The sequence below is a fragment of the Monodon monoceros genome, unplaced genomic scaffold (assembly GCF_005190385.1).
Source record: "Monodon monoceros isolate NGI ecotype Baffin Bay Population unplaced genomic scaffold, NGI_Narwhal_1 Super_Scaffold_21, whole genome shotgun sequence".
In the NCBI taxonomy this organism is placed as follows: domain Eukaryota; kingdom Metazoa; phylum Chordata; class Mammalia; order Artiodactyla; family Monodontidae; genus Monodon; species Monodon monoceros.
Window position 1 is genome coordinate 27,226,216 of NW_021703778.1, and position 16,761 is coordinate 27,242,976.

At 47.1% G+C, this 16,761-nt stretch overlaps 1 protein-coding gene across 6 annotated transcripts in view; it reads left to right on the forward strand.

Annotated features, from left to right (window-relative positions):
- Nucleotides 1-2,146: 2,146 nt before the first annotated feature.
- PITRM1 (pitrilysin metallopeptidase 1) overlaps nucleotides 2,147-16,761 on the forward strand; it is a 31,921-nt gene continuing 17,306 nt past the window's right edge. For 4 of the 6 annotated variants that reach the window (XR_003795779.1, XM_029236739.1, XM_029236737.1 and 1 more), the window contains exons 1-14: nucleotides 2,165-2,217; nucleotides 4,323-4,428; nucleotides 6,429-6,535; nucleotides 6,688-6,839; nucleotides 7,390-7,504; nucleotides 7,583-7,679; nucleotides 8,339-8,499; nucleotides 10,758-10,884; nucleotides 11,136-11,224; nucleotides 11,929-12,057; nucleotides 12,652-12,765; nucleotides 12,917-13,013; nucleotides 13,528-13,662; nucleotides 14,912-15,050. Coding sequence is in view for 5 of the 6 variants with exons in the window: in XM_029236739.1 (XP_029092572.1) it covers nucleotides 2,165-2,217; nucleotides 4,323-4,428; nucleotides 6,429-6,535; nucleotides 6,688-6,839; nucleotides 7,390-7,504; nucleotides 7,583-7,679; nucleotides 8,339-8,499; nucleotides 10,758-10,884; nucleotides 11,136-11,224; nucleotides 11,929-12,057; nucleotides 12,652-12,765; nucleotides 12,917-13,013; nucleotides 13,528-13,662; nucleotides 14,912-15,050 (1,621 nt within the window). In the remaining variant the exon portion in view is untranslated. Of the gene's footprint in view, nucleotides 2,218-4,322; nucleotides 4,429-6,428; nucleotides 6,536-6,687; nucleotides 6,840-7,389; nucleotides 7,505-7,582; nucleotides 7,680-8,338; nucleotides 8,500-10,757; nucleotides 10,885-11,135; nucleotides 11,225-11,928; nucleotides 12,058-12,651; nucleotides 12,766-12,916; nucleotides 13,014-13,527; nucleotides 13,663-14,911; nucleotides 15,051-16,761 lie in introns of those variants that run through there. The other 2 variants (XM_029236738.1, XM_029236741.1) reach the window with 2 other exon arrangements.

Genomic DNA, 16,761 nt, shown 5'->3' on the forward strand with positions numbered 1-16,761 from the left:
ATTTCCAGCAGTCATCACTTGATTGCTGTTTATGAAGAATTCAGAAATAAGGGATTTGCAAAAGCATGCATTTTATCGATGACATGAAATCCTGAAAACAACATATTCAGTTAAACTACTTCATATTTTTCTTCTGGAGGTAAAAGAACCTTGACATCTTGGTATTAGTTTGCTAGGGATTTGTAACAAAGTACCACAAACTGGGTGGCTTAGCACAGCAGAAATTTACTGTCTCATCATTCTGGAGTCCAGAATTTGGAGATCAAGGTATTGGCAGATTGGTTCATTTTGAGGCTGTGAGGGAGAATCTGTTCATAGCTCTCCCCCAGCTTCTGGTGTTGCTGGTAATCCTTAGGTACCTTGGCTTGCAGAAGCATCACCTCAATCTTTGCCTTCATCTTCACGTGGTCTTTTCCTGTGTGTGTCAAGGTGCCTAACTATCCCCTTTTAAAAGGACACCAGTCATATTGGATTATCATTTTAACTTGTTTACCTCAGTACAAACCCTATTTCTGAATGAGGCCACATTCTGAGGTTCTGGGGGTTAGGACTTCAACATATCTTTTTGGGGAGACACAGTTCTACACATGACACTCTGATATTCGCTTGATTGCCTATGTCCCAGGCACAGTCTATTCTGAGAATGCTCACTTGCTAATCTTACTAACACAACGTTTCATTATAACATAGGATTTTTTTTTGTAACAAGATATTGCATAGACAATTTTTGATGTTTCTTTTCTACCTTGCAAAGATTTGTGTTAATGTAAATTGAGATTACATATGAATGTTAATATTATGTTGGTGCTGCTAAACATAATTATGTATAAATTCTTAGTGTGTATGTGTGGGTCAGCCATCAGTGAGGTTATCCTGTGGAAACATTCTACTAAGTGGCAATTAGTGGATTTATGTAGCATTTATTCTTCAGAGATCAAAATTCTAGAACCTTCCAGTGCCTCAGTTTCCTGCACAATCACAGCAGGGTTAATAACACCCAACTGTCTCCCCCAAGATCACAGAGATGTTGTGGGTCTAACATTTATCACCCAAATTCTCATCAGAGGGAAGGTATTTGCACGGAGTATGTTTGTGTCCGTACCTTCTCATCATTACCCTTGTTTGTCCTGGTTCAGCTGGATTCTCCTCTGAATAAGTGGTTAACTACAGACTCCTCTGCATCGTGGAGAGATTTTTGTAGACTTTGGTGACTTTTCCTTGCCTTATTATCCTTTACGTTGCTGTCAAAGCGTTTCGTGTTCAAATCAATTGCACCTGTCTACTTAGCGTTCTTTCTTTAGAACCTGGAGGAAAGGTCAGGGAGATATGAGTCCCTTTGAAGTCCCGGGATGGGGGAGGGGGTGGGTGGGATGCGGAAGTCCAGAGAATGGAGGAAACAAAAGCTCTGAGGTCAGACTCGGGTCCTGCATTCTTCCAAGTCCCTCCCATATCGTGCCCAGGTGTGTTTAATCCCAAATGCCCTTGACAGCCCACAGCCGCCTGCCGGCCCACCCACTCATGCTCTGCCCTCCTGGAGCCACTCCCTTAGGTTCGAGTAGGCCACGTGTGTAGTCCCCCCAGGCACGAAATGCCGGTGGGGAGCTGCCCTGCGGTTTGCTGTGGGTATTCTGGTTGGGACCGTTCGTAAGTAAGAGCATGACATCGTGGAATCGTGGCCGTGGAAAGCAGGTGATGCAGTCCTCTAACCTTATCCACGAAGCTCCACAGCCCGGGGCTAGGGCACCCGAAAGGAGCCTGAAGCTGGACGCCCTTCTCACTTCAATTCCCGAGACCTGCTAACGGACGCCTGAGTACGCACAACCTCCATTCCGGAAACCAGCGCCCACCTGTGGCCAGAGGACCACGCAATTCACCTGGCTCAGCGTAAGTCCGCCCCTCCCCTGCACACGCCCGCCCCTCCCCTGCGCAGGCCCCGCCCCTCCCTACGCCTGCCCGTGGCTCTCAGCCCCGCCTCTCCGTCGCCTCGCCCTCCCCGCCCTCGAGTCCCGCCCCGCCGTGGCGGGGCCCGCCCCCTTCCTCGCCAGCCTATTGAAGGAGCCGTCGCCTTGCGCACTGACCAATACGGTGGCGGCCGGCTCGTCCCGCCCCGCGCCGTGCGTCGGGTTAAGTGGGGTCACGGCCGGCGGTGCGCCGGTCACAAGCCATGTGGCGCAGCGGGTGCAGAGCCGGCGTTTCGCTGCGGAGGCTGAACGGCCGGTGAGAGGCGGCGGGGGGGAGGAAAGGGGGAAGTTTATGGGGAGCGAGGAAGCGGAAGGGAAAGTGAAGCGGGGAGGGAAGGTGGGCGGTGAGGGCGCCGGGGTGCTGGAGGCCTCGGGGTATCTCTCTGGTCCGGGGTGCCGTACCTCACCTCCTTGTTCTGGGGCTCCCGGGGCCCCTCCGCCTCGGGGCTCCGGGGCCCCTCTGCTGCGGCCTCCTGCATCCCCGGCCCCCTCGTCTGGTGGCTCGTGCACCCCGGGGCCCCTCGCCCGGGACCTCGCTCCGAGAGCCCGTCGGGATGGCAGAGCATCCCCTCCAGTGGCCTCCCCCAGAGGAAGGGAGTTCCTGTCCAGTTACCAGGGTTGGGATGCTGCAGCCAGGAAAGACTGGGGTACAGCCGTGGAGGACCCGGCCTGACCCCTCTCACTCCGGGCCTCCCAGAGCGGTGGCCCTGCGTGCAGGCTGTCGTTGGTGTGGATTTTAATGCGAGAATAAAAGTAGGCGGCAGTTACGGGTCTCATTAGGCGTTAGCTCCATTCCCCTGTGTGTAGTTGTGGGCAGGGAGGCCTCAGGCTCCGCACCTGCGCTTACTTAACCTGCGGCCTTGATGAGAGTGGCGCCTCCGGGAGTGGAGGAGCATTGTGTTTAATGAGAAGGTTTATGGTAAAAGAGTGTGTTTAGCTGCAAACCATGAATAAGTATCATGTCTTTTGAGTTTGTAAAATAGGACAATATTTTACTTTTTAAACAAAGATGAATTGTTTAGTTTCATGCTAATTCACAGAATCTTGTTGAGTTTGTAAAATATTGCAACATTTTACGGTTTAAAGAAAGATGAGTTGTTTAGTGTCACGTTAATTCACAGAATCTTGTTGAGTTTGTGGTGGAGTTTAGCTGCTGTTAGCCCAGGGAAGGGAGCAGGGGGGTGTCTGTTGTTGGGCTGCCCTTATTTGTGTTTTGGGTTAAAATCCTCTATCTCATAATTCTAAGAGTGGCTAAATCGGGGAGGGAAATGTTGGTTGTTAATAGAACATCCCCGTACTATTGCCTGATATTGAATGAGTCAGTGTATTGTGTGCTTATCTTACATAAAAGAAATATTTTTGGGATACATCGTTAATGTAGAAAACACCATAAAACGTATAATGCAGGTGAGAAAAAATTATTTAAAAATAAGCTGTGTCACCATTACCCAGTTTAAGATTGCTCCTTACCCATCATACGTCATAATTCTCCTCCCTCTTAAATGAAATTGCCCTTCTGGTTTACAGAAATAACCTCCTTATTTTTCTTTGTGTTTTTACCATCCATCAATACTCCCACGCTACAGCGTTACCTGATTGAACAGTACCTGTTTAGACTAATATTGTGTCTGTCCTTTGTAATTTTTTTTGGTTTAGCATCATGTGCCCACATCTTGGATACATGTAGTTGTAGTCCATTAATTCTTAGGACTAAGTTTATCAACTAAATAGTCCACAATTTATGTGTTCTCTGTTGCTGGACATCTGGGCCGCTGGGGTTTAGGGCTCTTGGGAATGGTGTATGTGGTGTGTGTGTGTGTGTGTGTCTGTGTGCACGCGTACGGGCGCGTGTGCCAGGGCATGAGCGCAGGTCTCCAGGGCACGTACATCCAGGGGAATGAACTGCTAATCTGAATAAGGCCAGTGCTCTTCCGCAGTCTCCATTCAGTGTGCACACCCAGTGGCTGTGTGTGACTCCCTGGTAATAACTAGACTTCTTGGTTTTCACCCACTTGGTAGGTACGTAATGGGACTTTATTGTAGACTCAGTTTATTGGGATACTGTGATTTTGACATGAGTTGTTTTTTACACAAGGGAAATGGGTGTTATAATTGTATTATAGTTATTTATGGACATGTACAAATAAAAGGTTTTCAGCATTTATTTATTAGTTGACGTTGCATGAGTTGAGATAAAACTGAAAGAACTTTAATGGAAATTTCCTGGAATGTTTAGAAGATGCAGGTTTTCATTTTTCTTTGAATTCTTTATCCCATGACAGCGTTTTCATTATGTTGCTGAATTATGTTAGCCAGTCTCCCTGCAAATTATGTAACTTTGATTATTTTCCTTAAACATAGCAGCGCCAGCCTCGGAGCATGGAGGTGGGCGAGCACCACGGCCTGTGAGAGGGCGCTGCTGCGGTACCGGGTCGGAGAGAAGATCCACGGCTTCACTGTCAGCCAGGTAGGCCCTGTGTGCTCTTCCTGTGTCAGGTCCCAGAGCAGAGACCGCAGGGGTTTTCATCTTTGTCCCCAGGACCTGGCTTCCTCCTGTTTCACAGCAGGTGCTCAAAGGAGCGGAGTTTTGCAAATGAAGGGATTTTCTGACTCTTAAATGAGTACAAATCCCCAACGCCTTCCCTGAACCCCTAGACGCCTCACATCTTTTCAGAGTTCAGAAAGTAAATGAACTCATTTTTGTTTCTGCATCAGCCGTGACCGGTAATGAAGACTGAAGGCCCCACATCTATTCAGGTCAGGTTTCACCATCGGCTGAGTTTGCTCCAAACTTGGGCAAAATCTTTCTGTTTTTGAGCCATTTGGGTTTCAGGATTATAGAAAAGAGATTGTGGGCCTATAGGTACTTAAGTTTATGTAAAAATGGATTTTATTTTGTTACTGCTTTGTTTGGCTTAAACTTTCACATTGTTTTTTTCTTTAATGTTATAATTGAAAACAATGCACATCATATAATTGACTGGTTGCTGGTATCACACTGTGCTTGACACTCTAATGAAAATAAAAGCAAGCAGCTCACAGTCAGAAGGACACGTGTGCAGCTTCAGGACAAGGAACAGCTTGCTGAGGTGCAGAGAGCAAGAGGAAGACGCAGGAGAGGGGGCTGCTGGGCCCTGGGTGGGGACGGGTTTGTAGAGCATGAAAGGAGAGCCGCCATCTGTCTCCAGGAAATGGGAGCGGGCCCAGCACAGGGGCAGGGAGTGTTCAAGGCAGGGTCCAGGAGCTTTGAGCCACTTAGAGGGGTTCATGGCTGTGGGAGAGAGCCCCTAAAGACTCCCGTTTAGGGGCCTTTTGTGAGGCCCCTAAAGACTTCTCAGGGGACTTGGGATTTCTACAGTTGTGGTTAATAATGCCTTGTTCAGAGGCTGATTCTTTTCCTTTATGTTTCAAGTTTTGTAGAAACTTACTTATGATAAGCTATCAGAAACTTAGTTTATGATAAGCTGTCATGCTTTTTAGAAACAGTTACTGTGAAAGCTGTTTATGAGGCAGACTGGTTTTAAATTCATTGATCGCATCTTACAAAGTATAGTTGTGAACTCTGAGGTGTAAATGATTTCGAGACAAGTGATTTCATAGGTATAGCTTACGTGGGCATCAGTAGAGCACTTGAAGCACATAGCTTTTGTGGCAGGGCCCCCCAGAGCAGGCTCAGGACATCCGAGTTCTAATCTCTGCCCTGCCAGTAAGTTGTCAGCGAAGACAAGTCGCTCTCACGGCTGTGTGGTGGTTACGATGACGCGGCGCTGCGGTTGAAGGAGAGGGGCCTTGACACAGTTGCTTTAGTACCAAGGACAGTGGAAGTTACGGAAGCACGCCCGCACACACAACCTCCACCGGGGGTGAGAACAGGTTTGCCTCTGTGGGGAGTGATCTGTACCCTCATGGACCCTCCCACTAGGAACAAGTAACTGGTGATAGCCCCAGCTCACCGCCAGGAACTCAAACCAGTAGAAGCAAAGTTTAGTCCCAAGAGCATCCTTCAGCTGCCCCAGGCTCAGGTCCATCCCCGTGTTTACCTCCTGGTGGGGCTGTTCTGAGCATCCCCGGAGATGAAGTGTGCAAGAGACACCACAGACATTCCAGGCGAAAGCGTGATCTCCTTCGGGGCAGCCTGGTGTGACGGAAGGGGTCTCAATCCAGGCTCTGTGGTCTTAGCAAACTGTCTCATCACCCTGATGGGGTGGGAATGCTTGCTTCCCAGCGTTACCTGTGGCGCAGTCAGGAATTCCCTAGTCAACAGTGAGCATTGAGGAGAGAAGGTGTGCCTTGTACTCAGCCCCGGGTCCTGTCTTCCTGGTCTGTGGGCTCTGGACATGGTGGTTCCTGCCAGTACTGCCTTAGCCTCAGGCAGGTGAGCTGGTCCTGCAGCCATGGATGCACTGTCACCGTCCTGGATGCCTTCCCAGCCGAGTTGAGTTCTTCCTGTTTTCCTTGTTGTTTCAGGTAACATCTGTTCCTGAGCTGTCCCTGACCGCCGTGAAACTCAGCCATGACAGCACGGGAGCACAGCACTTGCACCTGGCCAGAGAGGACAGAAATAACCTGTTCAGGTGTGTGCTGCGTCCTGAGGTCACGATCTGGATGCTCTGCTTGGAGCATCTACTGCACCTTCAGCAGTTTAACAGGGAGAGTAGAGGAGTTTCCCTCCTCCGCTCCCCACGGCCAGGCGGTGGCTGACCAGGTGTGGACCCTGTCCCCGCAGTGTGCAGTTCCGCACCACCCCCATGGACAGCAGCGGTGCCCCGCATGTCCTGGAGCACACGGTCCTGTGCGGCTCTCAGAGGTACCCCTGCCGGGACCCCTTCTTCAAGATGCTGAACAGGTCGCTGTCTACGTTCATGAACGCCTTCACGGGTGAGACGCGGTCTCGGGACACAGCCCTGCCTTCCCGCAGTTTCTGAGATGGCGGGAGGGGGTGGGGTGTTGGCACTCAGGAGACTGGGGTAGATTTCCCATTCCCTGTCTGGAGGACGTTAGAAGCTTAATCATTTGGGAAAGCCAAATTGTGGTTGATTATAAAACCTGGAGTTTTAGGAAAAAATGTGTCTGAGTTTTGTCTGGAAAAGGTGACAGCCATTTTCTTTGGGAAGTAATGTTAGAAAGCTCGGCCTCTGGAGCTTAGGTTAGCGGTGATGGTGCTGGTGTCTGGGTGGTGACTGCAGGAAGCCGGGCAGTGACAGGCTGGCGACGGGGGCGGCTGGGCACACACAGTGGGCGCTCCGTGGGCCAGGCCGTCCTCTGGGCCCGCGGTGACCCCGGCGCCAGACCTGCCGCCCAGAGTGGGCGCTGCTGCCTCTGTGCCCCTGCCAGGTCAGGCCTGCTGTGAGGCTGAGACGGGGCTGAGGTGGAGGAGTCCTGCGGGAACTACTGCTGTATTTAAAATCGCCCTCTTCATTGTGTCCAGCTAGTGACTACACCCTGTACCCATTTTCCACACAAAACCCCAAGGACTTCCGGAACCTCCTATCCGTGTATTTGGACGCAGCCTTCTTTCCCTGCTTACGGGAACTGGATTTCTGGTATGTTGTGATTGGCTAATTGATCTTTACCTTAGTGATAGACTCACCGTCCCCATGTAATTGCTTGTTACTCTTTAGGCAGGAAGGATGGCGACTAGAACATGAGGATCCCAATGACCCCCAGACGCCCTTGGTCTTTAAAGGAGTTGTCTTTAACGAAATGAAGGGAGCATTTGTGAGTGTTTTCCTTTTTCATGTTGGGCTAAATTATCTTACTGTATAAAGTGTTGAAGTACAAATAGGCTCAGTAGCTAGTTGGCGTCATGCCACGTCACAGTTTTCTCACTATGAGAACTGGAATTAGCGGGCACAGTGCTGTGAGCAGGGACCGCAGGACGGTGAGCTGGACAGCAGTTCCCAGCTGTGGTGTGGGAGCCACAGTGACCTGTGACCTGTAGGGTGTCAGCCAGGTGAAGACCGCGTTTCTGACGATCCCGAGACCGTGTCTTTTCCACTCTCTCTTGCCCGAGTATATGGTGGGGTTTACAGATCTAATTACATATCAAGTTATTGGTAAAGACCACTGCATAAAGGGAATGTCTCAGTAAGGCGGGTCGCGGGGTTTTTTGGCTCCTGGTGCGTGTAAAAGTTATGTGTACACTTTACTGTAGGGCTTAAAAGTGTGCGGTAGCACCACGCCTGAAAAAACCATACATAGCTTAATTAACATCACTTCATGGCTGAAAGATGCATCGGTGGGCGTCCTCATGTACCACGAGAACAGTTGTCCTTGCGGGATGTTGGTGGGTGTGCTCCCAGGACGTGGCTCATTTGTTGAATTACACAAACAGTGCCTGCGTTGGTCTTCACGTACATGTGTACTTTTACTTGAAGACAGATAACGAGAGGATGTTCTCGCAGCACGTTCAGAGCCACCTGCTTCCCGACCACACATACTCAGTGGTCTCCGGAGGGGACCCCTTGTGCATCCCGGACCTCACGTGGGAGCAGCTCAGACAGTTCCACGCCACACACTACCACCCCAGCAACGCCAGGTGACTGCCTTGTGAAGCTCGGTGCCAGGTGTTTGCTTTCCTTGCACTGTCATGCTTTTCTCCAGTTCGGCTTGGAAAGGTTTGCTTAACAATGTGTGCGTTTAGACACTCCTTCGGGTCTGCAGTGGTAACTCTCACACGCCCAGCAAGGTGAGGGCCTGGCCTGCCCGCCTGCCTCCTCTGTAGCTCAGCTTTGTGCTGAGGGGGTGACAGGGGAGGCTGGCAGGTCCTCCTTGCAGGCTGACACGGGCCCTGGAGAGGTGCCCCCAAAGTGGCGGCTGCATCAGTAAACCTCAGAGATTTACTTCCTATTAGATTGCTTGTGTAAGATACTGTTAATAATAAAACGCTAATAGCCGTGTTTGCAAATACATTAAGCGTTCATGTAAAGTCATACTTGCAAGATTATTTTAAGTGCAAAATTTTAAAATTTAAATTATGAAAAGTCTAAAGCATCCAGGAGAGTGTAAAGAGTAGAACAACGAACTCTGTACACTTACTGCGTAGCTTCATCCTTTGGACGTGTACAGAGGTATATGTAGATACATGCAGATATGTTCGAGGATGTTCTTTTACATAAGATAATAGCATTTTCACGTTTAACAAAATAAAAAATAATTGATTAAAACTGATTAAAACCACCTATACCTCAGCCCAAATTGATTTTCCAGTTGTCCCTGAAATGTTTGATCAGATGAGGCCCACAAACTGCCTTTCCCTGCCGTGTCTCCTAAGCACCCTTTCTAGTGGGACAATGCCCCCTCCTCATTCTCATGGACCAGTTGAAGACGTTAGGCCAGGCCCCCTCTTGACTTTCTCGCCTTCTGGGGTGTCTCGCCGCTTCTCTGGTATTGGCGGACGTGCTTCTGTGTTTCCTGAGAGCTGGACGTGGGTCCAGAGACTGCCTGCACCCTCGTAGGTGATGCCTGCGTGCCTGTGGCACCCAGCGGGGATGCCAGGGCTGGTGGGATGGTGATGGCGACCTCGCTCCACTGAAAGCCCGCTCCCCCTGCGGACCCAGGCCGTCTGCTGGGGTGGCGTGCTGGCCCCAAGAATATTCACACTCCTCACGGCCTAGGAGCGGCTCTCATGTTCAGTGATAATTGTTGCCTGGAGCAGTTCCTGTGATAGGATTTGCAAATCTTCTAAAGAATTCTGTAATTTCTTCTATATTTATTGGCTGGGTTTCTGTAAAGAAGAATTTACCCTGAAGTACTGTTCTCCCAGGAAAGGCGGTGGGTGGGCAGTGGGAGTGAAGTTTCCCTTGGCTGTCCAGTTTTGGGGGCTGGCACTCCTCCAGTGACGACAGAAAGGACTTTTTTTTAGTCTTGTTTGAATTATTTCATTTTTTAAAATATCATTACAACCTCATGGAAACGTTTTCATATATGTGTATATTTAAGGTGTGATCAAGTGAAATTAAAATAAAAATTTTTAATGCTCAAATTTGCCCCACTGTGGCCTAAGGAAGTTCCTTGACAGTCATCCTGTCTTTCTGAAGGTCTTTAGTCTTCAGTAACTTCACTGGTTTCTGCCCCAGCCCCAAATCCAGGCTCATCCTGCCCCCAGTCCATAGCTGGCTTTTTCTCCAGGGAGTTCTGGAGCTAAATGCAGACGGGCATATAGAGACTGTGTTTAGATGGCACCAGGGGTACTTGTTGCCCTGGATTATCACATTCTAAATTCCGAGTGGGAGATGTGACGGGATCTTTAGGATGCTACTTCCCTAGTCCTTAAGCGGAGCTCACACAGCATTCTGTTACAAAGATGAAGTCTGTCATTGTCTTCTTTATCCCCGATGAATAATATGTTGTCTTAAAAACATGTGTGACCTGAAACTTGTAGCCTAAATTTGAAGTTTGTGAATTAAATTTTGTTTGGTAGTCTTAGGTGGATTATTGTGTTACTGTAGCTAAGGTCTTAAGTTTTTTAATGTGCAACTTATTTGGTTTTTGAAACACCTTTAATAGTAGATTCAAAATGAAGAGCAATTTTTGCCAGAGTACATTTAATTAATACCTTTTGTACAGTTTGTGTTTTGTTTGAACCATATCTTGTAAAAAGAGCAAAAGCCTCTTCAGTGTTTGTGGTTAAATTAAGTGAAAAAAGGTGTTCCTGTGTGAAGTTCACTTCAGCCTGGAAACTGGCTTGTTATCGGCTGTCATGTCCTGCACACCCTCCAGTTCATACAAAGCCGTCTGTGTTGATTTCTAATCTTTTAACCTAAAATAAACTAAGGTATTCTCTCAAAATTTCAGGTTCTTCACTTATGGTAATTTTCCGCTAGAACAGCATCTGAAACAAATTCATGAAGAAGCACTGAGTAAATTTCAGAGAATCAAGCCACATACCACAGTGCCAGCCCAGAAGCCTTGGGATAAGCCTGTAAGTGCCGGGTCCAGAGTATAAGTGTCACCAGCCCTGTCAAATACGTGCTACGGAGGCACGGGCATATGTTAATAGGGTTTTCAGATGCCGTGGACTGTGCTGTGTACGTAACAGCTTCTCAAGCCTGAAGAGCAGTTATTTGTTTGGGAGGAAAGTTAATCTAGTGAAAAGTATCCTGTGGACCGTTTTATACATCAGGTAACCTGTGCTTGGTTGAACCCCTTCACAGACGCTCTGTCCTCTTCCAGAGGGAGTTCCAGATCACGTGTGCCCCGGACTCGCTGGCCGCGGGCTCCTCAGAGCAGACGACCATCAGTGTCAGCTTCCTCCTGCCAGAGTGAGTGTGCGTGGAGCTCACGCTGCCGACCCAGTGGGGACGGGGTACCTGGGAGGTCGGGGGCGGGGGACGCTCCACTTGGGCGTAAGTGAGTGGACAGTAAGAATTCAGGACTCCAGCAGTGTTAGCTGTGGGGTGTTTTTAAGAACATCTGGGATGGTTTGGGTTTCGAGTTGGGGGTCGGGGATGCATCTGTGTGTGAGAAGAGCACTGTTAACTGTGGCCTTGAAAGAACATTTTTTCACACGAGACTAATCCCAGAGGCCTGGGCCTGCAGGGCGTGTGGGCAGGAAGGGGTCCTGCCGCGCTGTCTGTGTCTGCCCTCTGCAGCTGCACAGCCTGACCGAATGGCCCCGTTTCCTGTGTGTCTCTCATCTGCGTGTGGGCGGTGCGGTTATACTGAAACAGTGCACGTCAGAGTGCTGGGCACCCTGTTGTATGATAGCATGCGATGTGCAGCTCTGTTAGCCTCAGGGTTTGGGAGCCCCAGAATTCCAGCATATGAGAGCTTTGAATATCAAAAAATACTCTCTTTACCCGTGTAACTGTTAAAATAGAAGTTGAAATGCAAGAATTTCTAGTAGAATTTCAGTTTTGGGGGGAAATATGTGTCAATTTAGTAGTGATTTTAATAATTTTGAAAACATTTATAAGGGCCAACCGTTTCCCTTTTTTTCTCCCCCCTCCCGTTTTTATAAATGAAGCATCACTGACACATTTGAAGCCTTCACGTTGAGCCTTCTGTCTTCACTCTTGATCAGTGGCCCCAACTCCCCCTTCTACAAAGCCCTCATTGAATCTGGACTCGGCACAGACTTTTCCCCTGACGTTGGGTACGTTTTATTATCAGATCAGATCATTAGTCCACGATAGGGGCAATTTTGACATTTCACAATGTCTGGACACATTTTAGGTTGTCACAACTGGCAGCTCATGGGCGGGGGTCAGGGGTGTAGATGCTCCACATTCCATAGTCACAGGACGGCCCTCTTCCCGCCCCAGCTATGGTTCCAGGACAAGCTGTTTGTGTCCCCTGCAGGGGACATTTGGCAAAAAAAAAAAAACCAAACAAAACCCAACAAGGTAGCTCTTCCAAGATCTCAGAATGGCATACTGCTGCCTGTTTTAAAAATCAGGCCATTAAATATTCTTTGAAATCTTAAGATTTTGTTAAAACTCTCTAGATTTATTCTGCCTTAAATCTAAAATTTAAATTGTGGTGATTTTTAGAAATGTTAAAAGGACATGAATGTAAATGTGACTAGTTGTATCTGAGCAGCAAATACCCGAGGACTCTGCTTTACTGACTTTCTCATGGGGGAATCCTTGCCTGTGTCCTGTAGAGGATTTGATCTCAGTAAAGCATCTTATAAACGAGTGATGGAGGCTGTACAGATTCTAACGCATTACCTGCTTTTGTATCCCAGGTACAATGGCTGCACACGGGAGGCCTACTTCAGTGTGGGCCTGCAGGGTATCGCAGAGAAGGACATTCAGACAGTCCAGGACCTCGTGGATAGGACACTGGATGACATCATCGAGTACGTGAGGTGTCTATGGGGCTGGGCTGGAGTGCCCCCTCCTGAGTGTAGGGGGCACTTTACGTCACAGAACACATACTCCTTCATGGGAGCTGCCTTGTTCAGAAACATGGATTTCTTCTCAACATCTGAGTTCTTGGTGTTTCTATAGGAAAGGATTTGAAGATGATCGAATCGAAGCCTTACTTCATAAAATTGAGATACAGATGAAGCACCAGTCTGTCAGCTTTGGACTCGCCCTGACGTCTGTGTGTATTGCTCAAACGCCTCATTTCTCTTTTTTTGTTACCTTTATAATTAGTGGTTCTCGAAAATACAGATTGTTATTCACAGCGCCTTTCATTTGAACCTTGAAAGTTAACGGTGTTTCAGATCGGATATAAAATTACTGTTAATTTTAATAATACGTTGCTTGTCTTTTTACTAGCTTACTTCATTAGCTTTCCGATGTCTTATTTTTTAATAGATTTATGCAGAGTGCTTTAAACGGATAGGGATTTATGATAACTATTAGTAATTATATTTTCCAAAAAGTAATTTTTGAACCTGTGCTTTTTAATTTGTTAGGAAAAAAAACTCACATAAAATGAGTTTAGTTTTCCTTTTTCTAGCCAAAGAATGACTTAATTTTTGTCGTGAACAGTCATCTGTGGTATTTTTAAATATAGAAACTGAGTCTTAATGAAAAGGCAGGCTTGGATGTTGGCTGAACCGACGCAGAGTTCACAGGTAACGTGCCGCATGTTGTGACTCCCGTTGCAGTACGTAGCTTCCTGCTGGAATCACGATGGGGACCCCGTGGAGCTCCTCAAGCTCGGGAGTCAGGTGGCCCATTTCCGGAAGTGCCTGGAGGAAAATCCAAAATTTTTGCAAGAAAAAGTAAAACAGTATTTTAAGGTAAGAAACTTGGAGGATTTATATCTGTAGATTTGAAGTGGAATTTTATAACAATGAAGGGAACATTAGGAATATAATCTACATTGTGTAAGTCCATTTCTGCTAATAGACAGGTGACATAATTTCTTACTTACTAATTAAAATTGTAAATAGTCATATTAGCTTTAAAAATTCAGTTTTCCAGATTCTTAGGCAGGTTGGTTTTTTTTTTTTTGGCAGGTTGGTTTTTATATGAATATGGCATGTGTTTTTTTACATATGAATGTGTGTAGGTATGTGTATAACAAAATATCTGCCTGTGTTTTTGTCGTGTTTTGGTAATAGGATATATAGAATACGAGAAGAGTCGCCTAAATGTGTAAATGTTCTGGTTGTTTTTACCAAGGCGTCTTCTGGTGCTCGCTTGTTTGTCTCCACAGATCTGTGGGCTTTTGTGCTTGGTGTGTGTTCCTTGGTGGATGGTCATTAATAGGACAGGAAGTCATCTCCCTCCCTTTCCCCGGGGGTCGGGGGGTGGGGGGACGACACCGTCCTGCCATGAGTGGGAGCCGCGTTCCTGTGCACCAGCATTTGGGACCATTCAGCCAGCAGTCTCTCTTGAGTTACGAGTTATTTTGCATGAAGTGCTTGTCGTGCTGTAATTCTCCCACTCTGTGTAGTGTCACAGGTGAACCTTTTGCGTGCGTGTGTTTCTAGTGGCTGCGTAAATCGGACACGTTAAGTCACCTAACATTTATTTTCACGTTAGGGCAACATCTGTTTTGTCCTCATAATGTATAAAATACTGAGTGCAGAATTTAGTCCCAGCCTTTAAGAAGTTAACAGTATAATGAAGACTAGGTAAAAATTAAATTACTTTATTCTACGTTGTTTTCGATTTAGACTAAAGCCAAAGGTTTATAATATTAAAAAGTGCAAGCGGTTTCTTTGTACAACCAACATGTAAAGGGAATGTTGAATGTCAACGCGTTTGTGGTTAAGACGTAGTAACCACAGTGGTCATGTCACAGCACCGGCCTGTGTGGAGTACGTGGTCCCCGCAGAGCACATGGACCTCGAGGATTGTGTGTGGACCTCAAGGATTGCGTGTGGCGCACAGGCTTTCCACACACAGCCCTTCGGGGCGAGTTCTGTCGTCGGGGCGAGTTCTGTCGTTGTGACTGTGTGAAACGGGAACATGGAACTGCTCGAGGCTGGCTCGGTGCTGGACATGATAAAATCTTGTTTTAATTTGGCTTTTTTGTTGCAGAATAATCAGCATAAGTTGACTTTATCAATGAAACCAGACAACAAGTATTCCGAGAAACAAATGCAGCTGGAAACAGAAAAACTGAAGCAAAAGGTCAACTCTCTTTCCCCGGAAGACAAGCAGCAGATCTATGAAAAAGGTCAGGCCTGGTAATTCCCTCGCCTTCACCCAACCCCACTGTGCTGTTTAGGGATAAGTGTCGTTTCAGCCAACAATCCTCTGTTGGGTGCCTATGGAGTTCTCTGTTTGGTGCAGTGGGTTCAACCCCAGTAGGATTGACCCTGTTTTTAGAAAATCCACCCTGTGATTCAGCAGGAAAGGCAGGCATACTGGAAAAGAGGTGGCTTTATAAGGTTTATTCATTCATGGATTTTACAAATGCCTTTTCTATACCAGGGGCTGTAATAGGCCACTAAACGTGTGTTGTGTTGCAGTACATAGTTAACTGCAAACGGGCCCTGTGGACAGTGTGAGCTGTGGGTTCAGGGGAGGCAGGTCTCGGGGGCGACACAGGCCTTGAGCTCCTCATGGAACCCCCCACCCCGGTCCCTGTGGTGCAGGCGCTATGAGCACAGAAACGGGTCTGTGGTATCTTCCAGTGCTAACTTGCACTGCCTGTAAAGCCCGGTGGTCCTACTCCTGAGCGTTTACCCAAGAGAAGTGAAAGCATCGGTCCACACAGAACCTGAGCCAGCCTCATTTCCCCCCACGTGGTGTCCGCACAGGGAAATACTGTGAAATACCCACACAGTGAAATGCTGCTCAGCCATAAAGGGGACCAAAATACTGATACACTCAGTATCCGTGAGTCTCAAAGCACTGTGCTAAGTGAAGTTAGGGGCATAAAGGAACACCTGTGGAACAGGTTCATTTACCTGAAGCCCTAGAAATGGCGATGCTCTAGTGCCAGAGGCTGGTGAGTCCAGGAGCACAGCAGGGATCACCTGCGGGGAACCTTCTGGGGGTGGCAGCACCTTCCGCATCGTGATACCTTTGTCAGAATCCATTGGGTTGTATCTTTAAAGTTGTGAATTTTATCATATGAGACTTTATATTAATGAAGTCTATTTATATATATGCATACACACAGTACGCACAAATACATATACACACCCCAACCCCCCCTGCTGAAAAAAAATAAAAGTTGGCTGGGATTACATGAATTTATCAGGCTTGTCAGGAGGTGGATTTGACTTTAAGTGAAAAGTAAGTAATTCCATTTGATCATGCTAAGTTGGAAGTGATATAATTTTGTAAAGACAATGTCAACTTATAACCTATTTATAATCTCTGAATTCTTCAGACATACAAAGAGTTAGTTACTTTAAGCTCTTGCATAAATTTTTTTTTAATTGAAGTATAGTTGATTTACAATGTTGTGTTAGTTTCTGGTGTACAGCAAAGTGATTCAGATACAGCTATAGATTTTTTCAGACTTTTCCATTATAGTTTATTATAAAATGTTATGTTTTTATACAGCAGGTTCTTATTAGTTATCCATTTTATACGTATTAGTGTACATATGTCAATCCCAATCTCCCAGTTCGTCACGTCACACCACACCCCCCGCCACATTCACACCTTGGTGTCCATACGTTTGTTCTCCACATCTGTGTCTATTTCTTCCCTGCAAACCGGTTCATCTGTACCATTTTTCTAGGCTCCACATATATGCGTTAATATACAATATTTGTTTTTCTCTTTCTGACTGACTTCACTCTGTATGACAGTCTCTAGATCCCTCCACATCTCTACAGATTTCGTTCCTTTTTATGGCTGAGTAATACTCCATTGTATATGTGCACCACATCTTCTTTATCCATTTGTCTGTCGACGGGCATTTAGGTTAC